Source organism: Aedes albopictus, chromosome 3 (genome assembly GCF_035046485.1).
Source record: "Aedes albopictus strain Foshan chromosome 3, AalbF5, whole genome shotgun sequence".
Lineage (NCBI taxonomy): Eukaryota > Metazoa > Arthropoda > Insecta > Diptera > Culicidae > Aedes > Aedes albopictus.
The window spans coordinates 217,697,909-217,715,614 of record NC_085138.1 but is presented as its reverse complement, the minus strand read 5'-3'; the positions used below and the strand labels follow the sequence as shown (position 1 = coordinate 217,715,614).

At 37.1% G+C, this 17,706-nt stretch overlaps 1 protein-coding gene across 14 annotated transcripts in view; it reads left to right on the top strand.

Annotated features, from left to right (window-relative positions):
* Positions 1-17,706, top strand: part of LOC109411912 (dystrophin) — a 387,179-nt gene that overhangs the window by 217,327 nt on the left and 152,146 nt on the right. For all 14 annotated transcript variants that reach the window (XM_062858890.1, XM_062858886.1, XM_062858887.1 and 11 more), the window contains 3 exons: positions 2,454-2,708; positions 3,688-3,781; positions 3,838-3,918. In XM_062858890.1, coding sequence (XP_062714874.1) covers positions 2,454-2,708; positions 3,688-3,781; positions 3,838-3,918 — 430 coding nt within the window. The remainder of the gene's footprint in view (positions 1-2,453; positions 2,709-3,687; positions 3,782-3,837; positions 3,919-17,706) is intronic.

Below are 17,706 nucleotides of genomic sequence, written 5' to 3'. Positions count from 1 at the left end.
ATGCACGCTCACTTCTAACAAAAAATACAAAAATATGAAACAATACAAACAAGGATGAAAATGGGAGCCACATACTTAAGGCGCTCGCACACGCTTTGCCCAAACGCCAAATATTTGACCACTTTTGACAGATAAATTTTGGAAATTTTTTGACTCTGTCCCTATTCATTTTTCGAGTGACAAATATTTTTGTTTGCCCGGTCAAAAGTGGTCAAATATTTGACATTGGTCAAAGAGTGTCATACTAGCTTTAATAAGGGAACCAATCCCTATGAGGGACTATAAATTTATGATCGCACGTCGCGAAGTTCGAGGAAAAACACGTTTTGGCCCTCGATGAATCAGCCATAAGGGAGGAACAGATAAAAAAGAATCTGAGAATAATTCGCGGATGCTCTTGCTCACCTCAGAATTTTTAGAGGCAGATTAAAAAAAAACTATTTTTTGATCTCCGATACTATCTTACTGAGTGAGAATGCGAATGGGGATGCATAGTCAAATTTCTCTTTGGTTTTGGGGATAGTCCTGATCGAAACTCAGATGTAACATAGCGAAAAGGAGTTAAAAGAAATTCGCCTATCCGTTTGATCGGATCACAATTATGATCAGGAGAATAACAGTTGATGGATAGGACGAGGACCCTTATATAAGGGGTTGCAGATCCATGAATCGAGGCTAAATCTTTCTGATAAGGATGTTGAACTTAATATATCCTACAATGAAGAATCATTACAATATCGCAGTAGGTCGACGTTGTATTGGAAAAATCAAATGTGATCGCATCAAGGTTTTTCAGGGTCCAGTAGTGGTCGCAAGTAATTTAATCACAATTGGTGATTAGGCATACACTTTACGCAATGCGATTGAATTTTCCACGGTGTTTTTCATGGAAAGACACACTTTTTGCAATTTTTCTCATAAGCTTAAAAATGCTTATATAATGTAACCTAGGATCCTAGAATGTAACCAATGATGGAACCACAGACAAACAGACGTAACTCTTCAAACATTTTACGATTCAAATCATAGCTGAGTTTGGCCAACCACCAACTAGGTGGTGGTAGCGAGCAAACAAAAACGATGCGAGTGCCTCGTATAGCCAGTTGGCCGACCGTTAAATCGATGTATGATGGGAACTATCAGAGTTCTGTGATGGAACAATATAGCCTGTGGCGAATAATTTGCCGAAGACATCAAAGTTATTTATCACTAGTTATACCGTAGACATTACTAAGGGGCCGTTCATAAACCACGTAGACTTTTTGGGGAGAGGAGGGGGGTCTGGTCGAAGCCTACGCTCCATACAAATTTTAAAAATTCTGCATGGACAAAAGTCTACGAGGGGGAGGGGGGTCTGAGATAGCCAAATTTTGGTCTACGTGGTTTATGAACAGCCCCTAACTGAATCAGTACGTACTTAATTTGAATAGGGTAGGAGCTTCAGTTTTGGCCAATCGTCTATTTTGGCCATAGTGCGTAATACAGCCAATGGCGATCGCAATCGGAATAAATATTTTTTTGACTATTAGATTGCCACGGCAATCTTTGATTATTTCATTCGCAATTTCATGAAACATTTCATGAACATTACGCAGTTTTTTAATCTGTTTAGTGAATCCTCTTAGTATGAATACAGCTGTTAAAATAATAAAATTTGGTGATAAAAATATAGACAAAACTAATTTTCCTCAGGAAATTAGCTCTCATATATCTATTTTGACCAGGCGCTTCTAATTTGGCCACCTCTATGAGAAATACTCGTGATTGGCCAAAATAGAAACCAAAGTTGAGAATATGATCAAAACTAACGCTGTGCTTCTATTTTGGCCAATGCAACTTTTAATACAAAAAACATGTTTTAGCTTGATTTCCGCATTTTCCTTATAAAATAAAGATTGAAACCTTTCATTTGAGGTTCATATTGGGGGCTGTTCATAAACCACGTAGACCAAAATTTGGAAATCTCAGAACCCCCCTCCCCGCCCCCCGTAAACTTTTGTCCATACAAAAAATTTGAAATTTGTATGGAGCGTAGACTTTGGCCAGACCCCCCCCCCCCCTCCATCCATAAAGTCTACGTGGTTTATGATCGGCCCCTTGGCAGTTTTCATATTGATTATTAAAAAAATAAAATATTTTCCATAGACTGTCTAAAACCAGTGCTCGTATCCTATCGAGTTTTTTTGTTTGACAAAACTGTCAGTTCTAGTACTAAACCTCAGTACAATTGATCAACCATACTACGGTGTATAAATGTATCATCCATTTTTTGTGCTGCTGTGGTATGTATGCGATATGAGTTTTCGTTTTGAGCTATTGCATAAAACTTGCACTGTTAAATTACAATTATTAATATTTTTTTTCGATACACAAAATAAAAAAAAATGTTTTCTTTATCGATGGAGCATGAGTGAAACAGAGATAAATAAAACTTATAGATATCCATTTTTTAGATATGATGCAAAACGAATTGAAATTGAGAATTGGCTGGCTAGAATGGAAACAAGATCGGAAAGGATGGGAGTGGTCGCCACTACAGCAGATGTGTTGGAGATACAACAAAAAGAACAAAAATCCTTTCATGCAGAGCTTCATCAGTACAAACATCATATAGAGCTTTTCAATCAGTTGACGCAAAAATTAATAGCAGTATATCCATCAGACGACACATCACGTATAAAGCGTATGACGGAATCGGTGAATTTGAGGTAAGTTTTGATTTTTGTTGCTTTTTACCTTGTGCTATTATTAACTATGGGCTAAGACAATGCCACTCCTATCTTTCTCGAACACATATCATAAATGTGATTAATTTAGGCACCCATTCCACTTGACTTAAGTAGGCTGCCCCCACTCGCATAACAGTCCCATTTGCAAAAAGTAGGAATTGAGAAAACGGCATTTGAAGTTTGAAAACTTGTTTCCATATAAAACTTTGAAAAATCGCCAAAATTTGAAAAATATTTCGATCATCTCGAAACTTTCACAGATTGCTTTGCACATGAATATATAACTGTAAAAAATATTACAATCATTACAAAGTTGTTAAGTTTTGTGTTACGTAACACAAAAATCCACGATGGGACTGTTATTCGGGTACTTTTGATATGGGACGCTCATAACTTGGAATTTTTTTCACACATTGACATAAAAATTCGTAATTTTTATTATTGTTTTTGGAAGTACATCAAAAATGATGACTATTCATAACGTTAACCCAAAAGTGATGAAAAGTCAAATGGGACTGTTATGCGAGTGGGGGCAACACTAAATACTCCTAAACAAATAATTGATCCAAATTGCTTCATATTTAGTATAAAAAGCTGTCCATAAAACGTCTTACTGCCTGCCTACTGTGTTTTCTGACATTCACTGCTGTTCTACGCATAATTGTCCCATGTTTTTTTGGAACCCCATAGAAAAATCCCCCGCAAGCAGAATTTCAGACTCTACCGTTTTTCTTGCTTTCCTTGTCAGTTTTGAAAAATTAAATTTTTCTACATGAACACATCGAAGCCCTGCACGAAGGCAACTGGGAAAGAATCCGATGACCCGTTCTCGAGTTGAATCTTGACATATGAACACCATTTCTTTTATTATATAGATAATGCTTTTGTTATAGTTAGTATTTTATTAAAGACCAGATGCCGCAATTTGCAACACATATTCATCATAGGCATATTTCAGGTACAACAATTTGAACAATGCCGTTATATCAAGAGGCAAGATGCTACATGCGGCAGTTCATTCACTGCAGTCCTTTGACAGGACGTTGGATCAGGTAACTATATATATTCAGTTTAGAAAGCTTCATATTTTCAAAATATTTTGTTTCAGTTTCTGGGGTGGCTGAGTGAAGCAGAGTCGTTATGTGAAAATACGGAATCTGATATCGATAGGAATCCACATGGTTATAAGGTAAGTGTTAATCTTTTTTTTAAATTTCTATTGTGTTTTTTTTTCTGTACAGGATAATGTCAATAAGGAACCAAATGCGATTAGTGGGTGTATGTGCACTCACAGAATATGAGAATATGTGCACATGTAGCGGGATTTATTTTTTAATTTGTCGTAATTAGGAAAATACACTTTCCGCATAGAGACTGATATAAATAAACATGTTTTTTTTTATGTCTGCATTTATAATGCCACAAATTTTAATGCCAATTTGCATTATTATAGCGCATTTAGTTCACCACTGGACTATCGCACTAGTTTTCACGAGTGCGAAAACACTAATAAAAGTGCGCGATTGCATCAAATCAACTCGGTGTCTTCAGAGCACTTGTTCTCCATAGATTGAAGAAATAGTGCGCTGAAGACATCAACCTGATTTGATGCAATCGCGCACTTTTATTTACGTTTTCGCACTTATAAAGTCGCAGTTCGCAGTCCAGTAGTGAACTAAATGCGGTATATTTGTACTACTTTTTTTCGATGTCTGCATTTATAATGCCACCAATTTTAATGCTGATTTGCATTATTATTTGTTCTACCTATTTCTAGTAGGTTTCATTATGATAAATTTGCAACAACTTTAAATGTGCTCGCTCATAGTAATTTCGTCCACTGTTGCAATAGCTATACTGCCAGTGGAAGCATATTTTTCCCATTAGCATTTTTGGCAGTATAAGGCATTTTATGAGACGTTTCAAATCAGCTGTTTTTTGAATGTTTACCAGTTTTGAAGTCCAACCGCTGGGCCCATTTATTTACATTTTTGCTAGCATAACATGTGATACAGGCCCATCCAACAAACGGGGTTCATTTAGCTGCAAAAATGCGTCAATCCGTCCACTATAATCAATACCCGTAGACCGCGGGGATGTTTTTTCATCTGCTAGTGACTTGATGCAGCTCGGGGGATTGATACATGCTACATTAGAAACCGAAACATCTCTGCCAGCTAAAATCTGATTGGCGCTCACCAAATATTATGCTACTTTTCGCGAAAACAAAAACATCAAATGTAAACAATAACAATGAGCGGCCCACCGGTAGAACGTCTCGTAAAATAGCTTATTGAGATTTTGCAGCGTATGAACATGAATCATATGCCGTTTTTCTTTTTTAACCTGGGTTGGAACTGGATTGGCGGAAAATGTGTAAACAAACAACGTCAAACAAACTTTAGTACAAGCGAAACCGAAGTCGGGTTGGGGTTGAAACTGTGATCTGATCCAGTTCCAACCCAGGTTGGAACTGGATAATAAAGAAAAACGGCAATAGTGTACTATCATGTAGGAAAATAAAAACTGGTAGTTTGTTTCGAAAATTGTCGAAAAAACGCAACGCCGATTTGTAACATTCTGAAAAGTGGACGCATAAGCGTCACGTTTCATTGGAAACCCTATGGAACATTAAAATCGCTTTAACCCTTATGTGGCCGGCAGGGTACCCGGGTACCCACCACCCATTTAAAATACACGGTGTAGAAAAAAGCAAAAAGTTTGCCGGCCACATAACGGTTAAAGCAAAAATTGGAGCTCTGACACTGTGCTGTGAAAGTTGGAAAGATGGGAACCGGCTTATCAACCGTTTCTAGTTCTAGCGATGGCTATGAACATATGAATATACATGAGCTAGTATATGTAGAGAGGATAGTATAGAAGATAGGTTAGAGACCCGAGCAGGGAATGAGAACAAAGCTATAACAAATTGATAACTCATTTTGTTATTGATAACTAAATGAAATCAAAACAAGTTTTCGTTCCGAATTGTTTTTATTTAATATCAAATTGAGATATCATTTTGTTATCATTTCAAAAACTCAATGTTAACAAGATTTGATTTCAAAAATCAAAAATAGGTTTAATATGCTTTATTAACATAAATTATATTCACAAAATATTTGTTATATATACCTGAGTATTGTACTTCATATTGACACAAAATGTGTAATTGCTGATTCTGAGTAATGGTCATGCTATTGATTTAAATTGGTTCAATAAGTATTTTTAGGGTAACTGATTATTATCGGCAGTGTTGTTTTCTTCGTTATGCGGGGGTTTTCATCAGCCAAATTGCCTGAAACTTGGTCGTAAAGCTCAGCTTGGTTGGGAAAGATTTGAGGCCAACGTTGAATTTAACAGGTTTCAAAAAGCCTTCTATAATGAAGAGAATAAAACTGCCCAGAATACAAAAGTTCCCCTATATTAGTTATTTCAATCTAAACATATTGCCAAATATTTTGAAATTTGAACTACAGGGTGATTATTTCTCCAATTCTATTAACATTTTTTTAAAACTGCTCTATTCGCACTTTCGTAAGAGAATAATGAGAGTTCCACAGTATAGACTGTTTCAGAAATTATAAATACACTTTGTTTATTAAATAAAATGAATTGTTCTGATAATTTCAACAAACATCTTTCAGAACACAGCATATCGTGATCCACATTTTTGTATTCCCTTTCAATTGTCATGATTTTTAGAAGAACAGTCGAATTCTCTAACAATTAACTTAATTCTCCATATTCCCATTTGCACTAAGGGTTTTTTTTAAAGATTTTATCTAACTTTTTATCATATTCGTTTTCTCAACAAGTTGTCAAAGAAATGCCTTTAACTTGAGAGAAATCGATAAAATCATTTGCACAACTTTTTTTTTCTGACATTAAGTTTCTTATTTTTTAAGGTTTTCACCGAAACATAACTACCACACATCTAATTTCAACTAATTTATTTTTCAGCACATTTGATCCTTCAGATGGCATAGCTTGTCATACCATAAAAACATGTGTTGCTACATGTGTTGTTGAGAAATTTGAAACAACAATTGTTGCATCGAGAATGCCCGTAATGATGGTTTCTGATCAAATATTCTAGCAAAAATTGTTTTATCCAATCGAGAAATATATTTTCTTATCGAAACTGTAACTTTCATTGTGTTTGGAAAGGGAATATTTTATTTGTGAGATTTTTTTCTTCTCTATTATGCTACATTTTTTGAACACTTTGTGCAACATCAAATTTTAATCATCTAGTTTACAGAGCCCCATTTTTTATCTTTTACAAGGAACATCAACAAAATTGGTATTATTTGCTTCATTAAAATGTATACTACATATAAGAGCTAGTAGAAACTTTTTTGGATATTGTGCCAAACACTTTAGGTCGTTTGGCATAAAGTCATTTGGCATAATAGTCATTTGGCATTATACCCGATTGGCATATTGTTCATTTGGCATAATTCTAACTTAACCGTTATGTGTCAGACAATTTTTTTGATTTTTTCTACACCGTGCTTTTCAAATGGGCGCTGGGTACCGGGTACCCTGTCGGCCACATAAGGGTTAAAGACAAATGAAGTTGGATATGGCCAACCGAAGTAATTCGCGGTCGCATTCTACTGTCGAAGGTCACATATTTCACCTTTATAAAGTTTCTCGCGTGAAAAAGGATTCATTGTAGCTCCGTACCAAAATTTAAATCCCGAGATGTTTGATACAGTTTTGAAAATTATTCAGATATTTATCATACATGAAAATGATGAATGCCATTTCATTTATTGTTATGCCAAACGGGCATTTTGCCATACGAATGTTCTGCCAGATTATGACATTTCAGGCCAAACATTTCAATAGGTTCTATCTGTATTTGAGAGGCTCTCTTTGTTCACTTTCTCTTTCAATTATTGCAATGTAATGGTACACTTTTCAACTATTTTTGCAGTACAAATCAAAAGACGATTGTTTTGACCATCGTTCAATGCAAGGAGATAATCATAATACAAATAAACAGCTGAGATATTAACGAAAGAGAGGGAAACCAAAGAGAGCATCTCTTTGCAGATAGGACCTTTAGACATGTTTGGCCTGATTTGATCATTACGCCAAAAGACTCTGCTAAACCCGATAGAATTAATGTAATAAATATTTTTCCAATCGGATGCCTTATTTAATGTCATTATTTTTTCTCGGGTAACGAGGGAAAGAGCTGAGAGGCCGAATGCGACTCAATTCGTTGCTCGATATCATTCAATTTGAGTCCCGATGCCTTTGGCTCTGGGATGTCGTGAACATCTTCCACATTTGTTTTACTGCAGTGTATATAATCAGAAGGAAAAGCTGAAATATAATTATACAAAAATATTACGTGCAGTTGTCCTTTGACTTCAAATTTACTTTTCTTTGTCACTTAAATGTACATAATCCATAATCTTTTAGTTGGATTATGCTGGAACTCTATGAGGATATCATATCCGATTTCCTTACAATTTTCCTTCGTGTAGGCTCCAAGTTAGAAATGACTGTTGATGAAATGTTAATGTTACAATCGATAATACTACGACATTAATAGGGGTCATATTCTGATAATATCGTATCAAACAAAACAAGTTTTCAATCACGAAATTCTTTACTTATTCATGTAAATTAATGCCTAATAAAATATCAAAATGAATACTAAATTTGTTATTAGTTTTTAGTTATTACCCTATAGATTTGATAACTCCCTGAGAACTGCGTATGATATCAAATCGTAAATTGTTGATAACAGAATGAGATATTAATTTGTTATCAATGAGAACTCATTCTGATTTCAATTAGATATTCCAGTACATTATTTTGTTATCATTTTTGTTATGTTAACACTTAAGTCATACAAAATGAAAACTCACTTTGTTATCAAAATTCGTGATATCTAAATAACTCAATTTGTTTTCAATTAGTTCTCATTCCCTGCTCGGGGAAAGTACCGTGAGGTCGCCATTCACCGCTCATGCCCCATTCACCGCTCATTTTGGGTCAATCATACAAAAATGATCAAATGTTATTAAAGTATCGTAACAAAAGTGAATGTAACATGCTGTCACATCAAAAAACTTTCATTTCACCAAGTTTTTATATGGGTGTACCTGAAATCACGTTCTCAAAAAAATATTTCTCACACTGCGCTGCAGGACAACTAGGGAATCACTGAATCAAAAACGAAAACGACATAAGTAGGGTAGGGCGGGGCAAGATGAGCACCCTAAGGATCACGTTGAGTTTATTTGAAGTGATCACAATTTTTCAAAGTACCTCTCAGTAGTTCTTTTCTATATCATGTTTTCTACCACCCATAAACATGGCCGGGTTCAAAATGCACAACAAGAATTATTTTTTTGACTAAACAAAAAAGATGTTTTATGATCAGTCCGAACATGCTGCGGGGCAAGACGAGCACCCCTACGGGGCAAGAAGAGCACTTCATTATAATCTTAATATTTTAACAATAAATTGGCCACACAGTGATTGATATAGTAAATCTTGTTTGTAGCTATGTTACCACGTTCTAAAATAAACATTTTCTTTTTCGAATATTGAAAAAAAAAATGTAGTTATAATACTTTATACAAAATGACCCGAAAAACAATAAACGATTATTAAGTGGCTTATTTTTTTAAATTTACGCAACCAAATAGTTGTAGAGTATATGGAAACTTGTGTTCGGCACAGTTCGGCACTATTGACTGGATTACAATAATTTCAAAATATTTTCTATATTCCCATCAGGGGTGCTCAACTTGCCCCACTATAGGGTAATAACTTAAATTGAATAAATTTTAATGTTTGTTTTTAGAAAATATTTTCTAATGTAAGTTAAAATGCTTTGCAGTAAGCTAGTATTGTTGGCTGATAACCAGAATTACGGTAAAAAAATATAATGTGACATAAAAACCTTATTTCATTCTGATGATTTCTTATAAGAAAATGCTCAAAATCAATGCTATTGACTAATTTGAAGATATTTTTCAATTAGTTCGTTATGAAGTACCTTACATCAGGTTTACAAACAGGATGAACTTTATTCTAATGGATTATGAAGTTGTTTGGACAAAAATCACCATAAAAGTAGTAAAACAGAGGGGTGCTCATCTTGCCCCGGGTGGCCATCTTGCCCCGTCCTACCCTAAATCGCATTTCCAGCGCTAGGCTGGGCTAAGTACTAAAATTCAACCAGTTTAGGTCGCATAATATTCTTGACATTGTCAGGAATTCCACTTTAGCTTGAAATTGAGCAAATTCCGTTACCGTGAAGTTTCCACGCCTCCACAACCGCGATCGACTGGGAAGTAGTCAACTCCACTTCTTCGATCGATTCACCGTAGACTTCCAACGCAATGTTGTCAGTAAAGCCGACGTTCTCAACCTAACTCTAGCAGAGATGTTACTACAGCAATGGTTCAATGGTTTGCTTCTCAACAACTCTAACCCCAACACCTTGTCGTGTGGGATGAACCTTGGCTAAAACTGTTTAGACAACCAAGTTATCAAAGAACCAACATTTAAAAAAATCACTCATAAGAAAAAAGAATAAAATTATGTAGCGCAACATTGAGTGTCAGTAGACGTAATCAACGTAATTATGAGGCATTTATGTCTGTAACTAGATAAACTGTACCTTGATTATTATCTTTTGTGTCCTATCTTCTTGTATTCCTCAGCACTTCTTGTTAAACATGATATCAATATTCTCTGACAAAAACATGAATCAAAAATTGGCCTAACGGAATTCTGACAGAGTTTGAGTAGATTACCTGAACAGATTTTACATTTATTTTAGAACAATCATCGTTCTTCGATGATGTGAATGCACTATGCTGCACCCAGTGTTGCGAAACTCATGCTCACGAGTAAAAAATACTCACTCACCTTACTCGTTTGTGAGTAATGCTCACGCTGTGAGTTACTCGCGTATGAGTATACTCACGCGTGAGTTACTCATTTTACTCACGGTGAGTTTAGTGAGTAAGTTATTTTTGTTGGTTTGAAATGATGTTTTCGTTTGTTCTGTACTGCAATGGTGATTATTTATATACTAGGCACAGTTTTCGAGGAAAGGTGGATCTGCTCGAGAGCTTTGGCACTGTGGGGTATGAACAAAGCTGAGTAGCATTTCCCATGCGTGTATTTCCCCTAGCAAGCATCAGTGACAGCCAGCACCATGACGGGGTCGTCGTCAGTGTGATGCTGCCTCATTGACGAGTGGACTGTTGGCGGGGCAAGTCGCCATCACCGTGAGGTTCCGTATTATGCCAAGTGATTCTACTGCAGTTTGCTAAGATGGCTGGGAACGGATTGTTCCAGTGGGTTGCCCGGTATTCACATTGGCGATCCTGCCAGGAGTGCATCATAATCAATAACAAGTTAATTATAAAATAGGTAGAATCACTTGGCATAAAAATAGTGAGAGTAAACAAATCGTTTTGGTGTGTGAAGTGTGTGGTGGTGCTGCAAACACAGTGAAGTGGGTGTTGCAATTCTGCGGTTCCTGGCGAAAGCTAGAGCGCGGAAAGTTTTAGCGTTCTGTTTTAGCCTTGGTTCTAGCACAAACTAGAGTCCCTATAATTAGAGTCTGGCGGACTGTCACTTTCGACCGGAGCCAATCGAGCATGACGTCATAGTGTCCTCACCGATAAATGCTACACCATGACGTCATGCTCGATTGGCTCCGATCGAAAGTGACAGTCCGCCAGACTCTAACTAGACTGACTCTAGCACAAACACATGAACAAAGGCGCGGTGACGTGGTTGATTTTTGTTGTCGACTGGTAGCACGCTGTGGATAGGTGGTCGGTCGATGATTGCATGCATGTTTCTTCATGTTCTTGCTCGGCATGGATGGTCGCGCTTTCGTTGATTCCTCGGATCGTACATGCTCGTGTTGTCGCTCGGTTGAACGGTAAATGCAAACAGGTTGATGTGCATGATGGTAGAGGTGTTTGACTATTGTGAATGTTGCCGTAAAATACTCGCGGCGTTGGTTGGTTGGGTTGGTTTTTGCTCGGGTTTTTGGTTGGGCAAATTAATGGCGTGTCGAACCGCCGAAAATTTTTCTGCATAAGGAAAATGCAGGGACGTGTAATGAAAACCGTCCAAGGAAACGGCATTTTTGGATAACCGCCGAAAATTATTCTGCATAAAGAAAATGCAGGGACGTGTAGTGAAAACCGTCCAAGGTAAAGGCGTTGTTGGATAACCGCCGATAATTTTTTCTGCATAAGGAAAATGCAGGGACGTGTAATGAAAACCGTCCAAGGAAACGGCATTTTTGGATGACCGCCGAAAATTTTTCTGCATAAAGAAAATGCAGGGACGTGTAGTGAAAACCGTCCAAGGTAAAGGCGTTGTTGGATAACCGCCGAAAATTTTTCTGCATAAGCAAAATGCAGGGACGTGTAATGAAAACCGTCCAAGGAAACGGCATTTTTGGATAACCGCCGAAAATTATTCTGCATAAGGAAAATGCAGGGACGTGTAATGAAAACCGTCCAAGGAAACGGCATTTTTGGATAACCGCCGAAAATTTTTCTGCATAAAGAAAATGCAGGGACGTGTAGTGAAAACCGTCCACGGTAAAGGCGTTGTTGGATAACCGCCGAAAATTTTTCTGCATAAGGAAAATACAGGGACGTGAAATGAAATCCGTCCGAGGAAATGGCGTTATTGAAAAACTGCCGAAAATTGTTTGCATTAGGAAAATGCAGCGATGTGTAAAGAAACCCGTCTAAGGAAATGGCGTTGCATGATAACTGCCGAAAGCTGTGCGTGAGGAAAATGCAGGGACGTGTAATAAAAACCGCCCATAAAAATTGCATATCGTTAAACAGTTTAAAATTCGAAGTACGCAATGAAAACATATCTACTGAAAATATGTTGTAGAACCTCTTTTGAACTCGTTTTGTAGAATCTATTTTCGTATAATGAAGGACATTTGTGTGTTATATATGGTCCATCTGTACCATCACATTGAAGCATTGAAAATAGAGTTGTATGATATACGGAATCTTTAGTCTGATAAATCTCAAATTGTTGGCTTCATGGCCGAGCGGTTAGCGGCGCCAGTCGTTTAGGTGTCTCGTAAGCCTTGGAGTGTGGGTTCGATTCCCGCTCCAGTCGGGGAAAACTTTTCGTCAAACGGAAAATTCTCCACTGGGCCACTGGGTGTAATATGTGTTGTCCGTTGTGAAATGTTTGTAATGTTCAGTCTGTAGAGGCCGCAAGGTCGAAGACGGTGTAATTGTCTTTTTATAAATCTCAAATTCGTGAATCTCTTGTTTTTTTTTCTTTTTTGACAAATAATTCTTACAAAATATGTTCGTTTTCGTTGAATGCGTCGAATTTTCGCAATCGTGAATAACGATTGATTTGAGTGAGAGAAAAACAGGGCCGGCTACATAACGAGACGTGCGAAGTCGTATAGATGATTGGTTAGCATTGCAAGTTATTAATCAAATGATATAGGTTCGATATTAACAAAAGTGCGTTTACTAATCAAAAAAGTAAATGTGGCCATTCGTCTTAATTCTTGTATCTTGAAGTGTATCTTGTTGCATTGGTGCCATAAGGATGAAGAGAACGAAATTGAGGGTTTGAGCGTAAAAATAACAAGCCTGCTAGTCGAAAACTTTTTTTTTCTTTTCGGAGAAGAGGGAGAATGTGGGGTATGAACAAAGCTGAGTAGCATTTCCCATGCGTGTATTTCCCCTAGCAAGCATCAGTGACAGCCAGCACCATGACGGGGTCGTCGTCAGTGTGATGCTGCCTCATTGACGAGTGGACTGTTGGCGGGGCAAGTCGCCATCACCGTGAGGTTCCGTATTATGCCAAGTGATTCTACTGCAGTTTGCTAAGATGGCTGGGAACGGATTGTTCCAGTGGGTTGCCCGGTATTCACAGGCACCATAGGCTAAAAACTCTTATTGTTTACCTACGCATGCAAAGTCATATCATCAATTAGGAAATCTCTATATTTCGCCACACTTTGTTAAGGGTATCACTTTTTTCGCATACGTCGGGTCACTTTACGGTATTCAATAAAGATGTTTGGCATATATTTACCTACCTTCAAATAAAAAATTTCTGCATACATTTGATCGTTTTTTTTCATATGGCTAGTTTCTATTACTGTGCCAAAATATAGGGCATGTAATGGCCAAATAGTGGTTTCGCTTCAAAATTACTTGAGCAGGCAAGTAAGGAAAAAAGTTTTACACTGGTAACTCCTCCCTTGTAAATCTAAAAGAGCTGTAGTTTTTCTGCGCGGAATAATAGTCCGTTCTATTATTCCGTAAGGAAAAGTAACGTTTTTGCTCTTACTAAATACTTGAACAGTTTGTAATTTAAAATTTACAAAAAATAGTAAATTTACTTGAGTGCTCTACTTTTGAACATGAAACTTACACACTAAACGCATTCAGCAAAGCAAAAGCCAGCAAAACGAATTGTTGGTTTTTAAGCATTTTTTTGCAAGAATCCGGTACAACTTTGTGCCCTATTGCTGGATGTTTCATACTTGAACTTGACGTTTCTAAGGGGCCAGGCACCGATAACCTTCCTCCAGTGTTCCTGAAGGAATGTTCAGAATCTCTGCAAAAACCTTTGTGCGCTATTTTCAACAAATCGCTTCGCGACTGCACATTTCCGGAGCTGTGGAAGACTGCATCAATTCGTCCAATTTTCAAATCCGGCTCTTGTCACGCCATTGATAACTACCGTGGTATTTCCATTCTATGTTGCGTTGCGAAAGTGTTTGAAAGCTTAGTTCATGGCGCTCTGTATACTGCGGCTCAACCGTTTATTTCCGAGTATCAGCACGGCTTTGTTAAAAAACGATCGACCACCACGAATTTAATGACATTCACAAATTTCGTCTCAAATGCGTTCAGGAACAAAGCACAAGTTGATGCCATATATTTCGACTTCTCCAAAGCCTTCGACAGAGTTCCGCACGATCTTGCTGTTGCTAAGCTAAGTCACTTGGGCTTTCCCCGTTGGGTAACAGATTGGTTGCATTCCTATCTGACTGAACGCAAAGCATTTGTTTGTATCAACGGTACGCAATCTCGTCACTTTTCCATCACTTCAGGCGTGCCTCAAGGCAGTGTCCTAGGACCTTTAATTTTTGTGTTGTTCGTGAATGATCTCTGCTATCGGCTGAAATCTGAGAAAGTTTTGTTTGCTGATGACCTTAAGTTGTACAGGACTATTTCGTCGCTCGTTGATTGCTGCGCGCTTCAGACCGATGCTAACGAGATTCAGCTGTGGTGTTTAGAAAACGGGATGGAACTGAACACCAAAAAATGCAAGTGCATCACATTCACCCGGCGTTCCTCAAGCATTCAATTTGAGTACGCAATTGGCCCGGATATTTTGGAACGTGTTGAATCTATTCGAGATCTAGGAGTCACCATCGACTCTAAACTGCAGTTCAACGATCACATTAGCATCACGACTGCGAAAGGATTTGCTGCTCTAGGATTCGTTCGTCGCTGCACCCATAAATTCCGAGATATTTATGCGATGCAAACGCTTTACTGTTCGCTCGTTCGAAGCGTTTTGGAATACGCTGTTTGCGTGTGGTCTCCCCATCACACTACGCAGATCATCCGAATGGAGAGAGTCCAACGCTGCTTCATTCGGTACGCGTTACGTCAACTGCCCTGGTCCAATCCTGCAGACCTTCCTGACTATGGTAGTCGCTGCGCCCTGATAGCATTAGAGACGCTCTCTTCTAGACGCAAGAATTTGCAAAGATTGTTTATATTTGATCTGTTAGTAGGCAACATTAACTGTCCGTCTTTGTTAGAAAATGTGTCTTTGTATGCTCCTTCCCGACTTTTACGTGACCGTGACCTTCTGTTTGTTAGATTTTATAGGACATGCTACGGCATCAATAATCCATTAGACAAATGTATTCGTGCTTTTAATAGTGTTTGTGCTCTGTTCGATTTTCATATTTCAAAGTTTGTCTTTAAAAATAGGATTAGGAACTTAGATTAATATGCAGTCTGGGGAATTTGTATTACAATTCAAGACGGTGATAAATAAATAAATAAAAAAGTGCTGAGACTTGATATAATTTAAATAAAACATTATTGGAACTTATTGGTGACAAAAGGAACAAATTCTGAAGGAATCTTATGAGCTTTTTCAAGTCTTAGTTTTATTGTTATTGTTTATTTTATCTTGAAATTTAAAAAGAGGGAAAAACCTAAAGACACTATAAGCAAAGACACGAAATGTTTCAATTGGAATTCCAAATTTGCTGTCAATGTCATTCCAATCGAGCAGGAGACCTGTCAAACGCGCTTTAAAAGCATTGCTCGACAGCATCATCGTCATGACGCGACAATCATCATCAATAGCAACAATCATCAGATTTCGTGTCTTTAGCATACAGTGTCTTTAGGCTGCACCACATACTGCCATACATTTACAAAGTTCGATATTAGATAATAAAAATAAAAACATTTTCATTTTGCAATTTGTACATCAGCTCCAAAGTCTGGAAACAATATTTTCAAAATACCAAAACTTTTTTTTGCCGAATTTGATACAAGTTTTCTCATCGTGTAATAAAAAATACTGACAGCGAAATCAGAATAGAAAGCACGTGTTTTGGGCTGAACAGCTGCTGAAGTATTGACCATCAAACGCAAAGCTAAATTGCGCAGGTGGCGCTTTTCTAAAACAGTAAATTACGAACCCTAGACTGAATTACTAATGATACTAATAGAAGAAAAGTGAAATTATTGCAGAATCTCCCATCTTCCATGCAATGTATTGGTCAGATATATGTTATTTTTGCTTCCAAAGTTGAAAATTTTGCGTTACTTAACCTCACATTTGATCGCCAATAAGGCGTTGTTCAGTTGATTACCACGTGCTGTGCTAGTTCACCACTGCTGAACACAAGTTCAGGAGCAGAGTTTAAAATTTTCATTTTCAATGAGTGAAATTCAACGTTAAAATTCTCAACTGAGTGATCAAAATAAAATTCATTTTGGTGGATGAATTTTCTCACTTAATCATTCATTTTTCTGTCAGTGATAATTTTCACTGAGAAATATAACTAGACCGTAACTCCCGATTATTCTTCCAATCACCTCAAAACTTATGTATAGTAGTTAATTAGAATACTAATTAACTTCTCTATTTGTCCATAAAGTCGGATTGTGCGTTTGTTAACAAAAAATGGACATTTTACGACGTGCGAATGAATATTCGTGACAGAGAATGAAATGAAAAAAGAGAGGCATTCAGCTGACAATGAATGTGGCCAAACACGAATGAAAAAATGAGAATATCAATCTTCACTTTCAACCTTCGAATTTTTTACACAATGTTCAGGAGTGATCGTTATTGAGTCATTGAAGTTCATGGTTTGTTTTGGGTGCTTCAACTCACCATCTCCAGGATGGCGCAGATAGGAAGGCATGTGACTGGCAATCGACAGGTTTCAAATTCTAATCTGGATTTAGGTAATTTTGTATGTAATTCTTATTTCATAAGGACTGTATCGGAAATTAACTATAAACATTCAAAATGCTCTGTCTTGTAGCACGGTTGGTCTTTTCATTCCGGTTCTTCTATGAAATCTTCACAATATAGTTAAGTTTAGAACAGCTTGAAGAAATTTGGAAAATGTTTAGTATTATTGAAAATATGGTTCTATGAGTATACCACGCAAAATAACAATCTGTACAAACTGCATTTTTTTTTAATTTTTTTAACGTTTCAATAATTTGTAACGAAAAAAATTTGTACGGGAAAAATCTGTAAAATAATGATTATTACTAGCAGTTATGTACACATAACATATTCATTCATTCATTCATTGTTTGTTGTCCAGTAGCGTAAGATATACATCTTTCTAAATTATTACCTCCGATATCCCTCAATACCGACTTTAAAAGTTCTTATTTCGGATAGAAAATCC